This window comes from Marmota marmota, unplaced genomic scaffold, assembly GCF_001458135.2.
Source record: "Marmota marmota marmota unplaced genomic scaffold, marMar, whole genome shotgun sequence".
In the NCBI taxonomy this organism is placed as follows: Eukaryota; Metazoa; Chordata; class Mammalia; order Rodentia; family Sciuridae; genus Marmota; species Marmota marmota.
The window spans coordinates 122,492-127,898 of NW_025999863.1; the positions used below are offsets into that span (position 1 = coordinate 122,492).

General features: G+C 64.2%; 1 protein-coding gene across 1 annotated transcript; it reads right to left on the reverse strand.

The window, feature by feature from the left end:
- Positions 1–4,417: 4,417 nt before the first annotated feature.
- On the reverse strand, positions 4,418–5,281 carry C2cd4c (C2 calcium dependent domain containing 4C). Its single transcript, XM_015503775.2, has one exon. The coding sequence runs from the start codon at positions 5,279–5,281 to the stop codon at positions 4,418–4,420; it is 864 nt and encodes a 287-aa protein (XP_015359261.2).
- Positions 5,282–5,407: the final 126 nt, after the last annotated feature.

Sequence of the window (5,407 nt, forward strand, 5' to 3'; positions counted from 1 at the left end):
CTGGACTCTCCTGGACCTCTCCTAACACTAGTCACACACTGTGTGAGGCCTTGTGTGTCTGGATGTCACGGAGCACGAAGTCCTCAGGTCTGTCCACGCAGCAGCTGTGTCTCCTCCCGGCTGCCCTGGCCAGGGAGGCTCAGGTGGATGGGCTGCTGCGGCCGGGTCGTCTCGCTCTGGCCCTGGCCGAGTGATCTTCCTGTGTGTGGACACGGACATGAATCTGTGGGTTTTCTTGGAGTAGCTCCTTTGCGGGGCCTTGTGGGGATGCCGGGTTTGCCTTCCAAGGAGTCCCCCGGCTGTCTCCCCAGCAGCGGCACCATGCCACCTTCCTCACACCGTGTGCGGGTCTGAGTCACCCACAGCCTTGCAGGCGCCATGCTCCAGGGTTCTGACTGGGGAAGAACTGTGGCAGTGAGGCGCTCCTAGTTGTACCAAGAGGTCTGTGTCTCCCTAATGATAGGTGACACCCAGTGTGTCTTCACGCACTTGTGGCCACTGTGGGTCTGGAGAAATGTCCATTCAGTTCTATGCTCCTTGGTAAACCAGATTGCCTGCCGCTTTGCGACTGAGTCGTAGTGACGCTTTATGTCTTCTGGGTTCCTGGCCCTTTGGACCTCATGGAACATCTGTGAACAGACACCACAGCAGCCACCGCCGCCCCACGACCGTCCCAGGCCCGCCCTCGACCCGTCACTCCTCACAGCAGCTGTGGCTGTCCCCTGCCGGTACTGTCTGCAGGTGGAGGAGGCGGGGTCTGGCTGGCTTCTTCTGCAGGTGGGCTGAGGCTGCCTCTTCTCCTTCCTGGGAGAGCCAGTGCACTTGCCACCCAGGACGCCTGCACCCTATGGCTGGCACAGCCTGAGGTCCAGGGAAGACTGAGTCTACCTCGGGGAGACAGTGGGTCACAACGTCATCCCAGTGACAGCCCTGAAGGCACGGCAGGGGCCATCTGGGACCCAGCTATCAGCAGAGGCAGAGAAGCCCAGTGAGGGAGTGGCCAGCAGGTGTCTGACGCTGGGTCTTCAGGAGACCCAGAGGCCCTCCCCACCCGTCCAGGGCTGGCTTCACAAGAAGCCCGCATGGCCCCTCCACAGTTTGCACAGTCCAGGTGGCCAGTCTGTGAGCCATGAAGCCAGGACCCTCCTGAGGACGGCTGCCTCCTCCTGTCATCCTGTCAGCCGGGGGTTGGCCACCCTCCCTCCCAGGCTCAGAGGAGCCCAGAAGAAGCAGGAGCCTACCTGAACCCCACACGGGGTGGGGGCGGGCCTCCTGCAGCTGGAAGTCAGGGGCCCAGCACCCCGGGGCCTGAGGCAGCCTGCAGTGAAGACCCTGACCTGGTGACGTTCACATCCTCACTGTGCTGTGCTGGCTGCTGCCGAGTGAGTCTGGACTGAGCTCCCAACCCAGAAGCAGTTGGCCCAGGTCACAATGCCAGTGGACAGCTGGGGACTTGAATCTCACCTCCTGTGCTCCCCATGACAGGTTAGGGTCCACCTGGGGGTCAGAGAGGAGACAGGGCCCTGCCTTGGGGGGGTCAGAGAGGAGACAGGGCCCAGCCTGGGTGGGTCACAGGGGAGACAGGGCCCTGCCTTGGGAGGGTCACAGGGGAGACAGGGTCCTGCCTGGGAGGGTCACAGGGGAGACAGGGCCCTGCCTGGGAAGGTCACAGGGGAGACAGGGCCCTGCCTGAGGTCAGAGGCCACCTGGATGCCCATTGCCTCTGGCAGGTGGGAAGACGCAGGCGGGCACCAGGCTGGGCAGGAACAGGCTGACATGCAACATCACACAACAGGTGGGCCAAGCCCCAGGCATCAGGTCACTGCAGGTGAGACGGCAGTGGTCCTGCCCAGGACCACTGTCACAGACAGCAGGGCAGGCTGGCCAGGGCAGCATGGGGTCTGACCTCATTGGGGGCTGCCCTGGGAGTAGGCAAAGTCGGGACCACTCACCCAGAGGGAGATGGTAAGTGAAGGGCCTGGGAGCACAGAGCAGGGCTCAGGCCAGGCCAGGTGCTCTAGGGCCTGGGTGGCACACACATCACGGCCAGCTTTGCAGGGCTCCCGTGGCAATGCGTCACAGGCACATGCCTGTCCATAGAGAAGGTGCACATGCGAGTGTGCACAGACAGCACACGGCTCACAGTGACGCACAGCAGCCCTGGTGCACAGTGCACCCCGCAGTGGACCTGCGGTGCACATGCTCACACACGTGGTCCTGACATGCATGACAGTCACGCTGCCCACACGGACTCGATGGTGACGTGCGCGTGCCTTCCTGGAATATGCTAGCACACAGATGCAATCAAGTGAGCACACAGGAGGCCCAGTGACAAGCGGCTGGCGGGGATGGGCAAGAAGGCTCTCGTTGCCCTGGCAACACATCCTGGGCCAACCAGGCCTCCTTAGCGCGGCTCAACTGCTCAACTCCGCGGGTGGTGGGAGGGGGACTGCACTGGACCCTGACCCTGCACTGGGCTCCTCGGCGGCTCCCTGAGGAGTCTAACAGTCTGTGTCCAGGGCTGAGCAAGAACAGCTTGGCCTGGGGACCAACGGGGACGGGACCCGGCCTGGGGAGAGGGGAAATGGTGCTGCCCAGGGCGAGGGGGACACAGTTCAGCACTTGGAGGACAAGGAGACACAGGGCCCTGGAAGGGCAGTGGGGGTCATGGCCTGGCTTAAGAATCTCAAAGGGCTTTGGTTGGAGTCAGTGGGGCCTCACTCTGAGCCCTCAGCCAGGGACAACCCAGCCCAGTCCTGCGGGTTGCTCTTCTGAGGGTCCTAAACTCAAGGCCAGCCCAGCCCTCTCCTCTGCACCTCCCTTTCCCCACCCATAAACGGGCACACTCAGGGTGGGGAGGAGGAGGAGACCCACCGCTGGACAGAGGCAGCCTTCCTCACCCCAGCAAGAGGAACTCAGTGGCCAGAAGAGGATGGGGCTGGGAGGGCCCCCGTGGCACCTCCTGGGCCCCTGCACAAGTGAGAAGCTGGTAGGGACAGGGTGAGGTGCCAGCCCTGCTGGGGGCTGCTGGAAGGAGGAGCTGGTGAGGCTGGAGGTGTGGGCAGTCTCCCGTGCCCAGACCTCCTGGCAATAGGCCTGGCGTCTCCTGCCACCCCGGAGTCTTCCAAAGCAGAGGATCAGAAAGGAGTTCAGGCCCCACCATCCTCCCTGGTATCTCCCCAGCGAGTTCCCCTCATTGTTAGACAGCGGAGCCAGCAGACCTCTGCCTCTGCACTCCTGAAACACCTTTATTGAACTAAAAACAGCGTTTATAAACAAACACGTGTGGGGGAGGTGCCGTAAGGATTTATCCACAGCCAACTTCAAACACACAGATATCAAACAGGGCAGGGGTACATAAAATAGGGCCCCCCCCCCTCCGGGAGAACAAGGAACAGGAGAGGTCAGAGTCCGAGAAGGGAGGTGTGTGGCTCCAAGCATTCAACCTCACACGGGCCTCTGCTGGCTGCCCCCACTGAAGGCCTGGGCCCTCGATGCTCCAGGGACAAGCAGCAAGAACCGGCTCTGGGTCCCGGGGAGTCTGCTCCGCACCTCCCTAGTGGACTTGGAAATCTGGGGTCAGGAGGAACCAGGTGCACAAGGGATGACAGCCAAGCAGGGGGCTCCACCGGGGTCCTACCGACTCACTGCCCACAGGCAGCCTGCCACAGACTTGCGGAATGTGGGAATCCGCACAGAAGTCCTTCAGGGGTGCACAGCCCACCCAGGGAGACCAGTGGCCAGCGAAGAACCAGGTGAAGAACCAAGTCAGGCCAGTCCCACCGTCCAGACCCCACCCCACAACAGCCCACCCACATTACATGTGTGGGGGAGGGCTGACCCCGGGTGGCCAGCAGGCAGGTGGACGATCCCAAGGGACCTCGAGGGGTCACAGGCAGAGCGTGGCAAGAACTCCACTGCACTCCCTGGAGCAGCTCTACTTCCTGCTCCAGAAGCAATGGCTGAGCGGAGCCTGGGGGAGCAGAGCCGGCTGCAGGGGGCTGCAGGTAACGCAGGCTCTAGACACAGGGAGGGGCACCCCTGCCCTTCACTTCGGGGCTCAGGAGGGCGTCCGGCACTGCTCCCTGGGTGTCTGGGCAGAGCGGGGTGCAGCAAGGTGGAGCAGCAGAGGCCAGGCTGAGCTCAGCCCCGGGGCCTCCTCGGCCACCTCTGGACTCCCAGACCCTGAGAACCTCAGTCACTCTGCCCGGGAGGGGGGGAGGGGACGTTCAGCTGGGAAGCAGCCCACCCTCCTCCTCCAAAAGGGTCATTTCACGAAAAAATCATATTCGGATCTCCACTGGGATCCAGGAAACCCCCAGGGGCATCGGGGCCAGGCCCACCTCCCTATCTACCCTGGCCCCCAGAAGCACTGTGGTCAGGCCCACATGGAGGAGAGGGCTTCTCCCTCTGCACCTCACAGGAAGGGAAGCAGGGAGGTGAGGGGCAGCTCCTTCTCCCCGAGCAGCGTGTCCCGCTTGAGGCTGCTGCCCTTGTTGACCACCTTGATCCTGAGGGCCAGTTTCCGGACACTGGCGGGCCCCAGGCCATCAAAGAAGAAGTCCTCGTTGAAGACAGGGTGGCGGCTGTTCTTGATGATGGTGCTACGCTGCTTCTGCAGCTTGCCTGGCACCAGGCACAGGCCCACGCAGCAGTTGATGCTGCGGCCGTCGCAGGGACGCTCATAGAGGCCCTCTGCGGCCAGCAGGCGCACCCGCAGGCGGGCCTGGGCCGCCTCGTACTCGGCCAGCAGGCGCACACTGCCCCTGGGGCCCATCCGGACCGTGTGTTCCCCTCGAGGTGCCTGGCCCGACTCGGGGCCCGGTCCGGGAGCAGCCCGGCGGGTCAGGCGGCGACGGGCTCCAGGGCTGGTGTCCGGTGTGCTGTCATCAGCTGACAGAGAGCCATGGCGGCCCACGGAGTGCTTCAGCTGGCTCACCTTGGCCTGGCCATCCTGGGCGAGGCCTTTGAGCAGCGACATGGAGCGGGACAGCAGCGGGGACCCGAATGGGGAGGACTCGGCGGAGGATCCTGTGTCGCTCTCCCCACCACTGAAGTCGCGGCTGGGGCTCATCAGGGCCCCCCCGGCCTCCCGGGGCCCCCCTTCGCCCCCATCGGCCCTGGTGCCTGCCCGCGAGCGCCCTGGGCCCCGGGAGCCCACCTGGGCCAGGGCCCCAGGCTCACTGTGGAAGAGGGACTCCTTGCGCCGGGTGTGGGGGCTCTCAGCCAGCGGGGTGAAGCCGTAGGACGTCTGGGCCTGGGGCACCGAGGGCCGGGACATGGCTCCCTGGGTCTGGGGGTCAGCGCTGGTGGCCTCCTCGGCGGGCCAGTCCTCAGCACTCTCTATCTGGATGACGTGCCTGGTGGCCGCCTTCAGCAGGCTCCTGCTCTCCGCAGCCAGCTTGGC

What these genes read in the sequence shown, in the direction of transcription:
- C2cd4c (XM_015503775.2), bottom strand. Translation starts at nt 5,281, where the DNA reads ATGTCCCGGCCCTCGGTGCCCCAGGCCCAGACGTCCTACGGCTTCACC.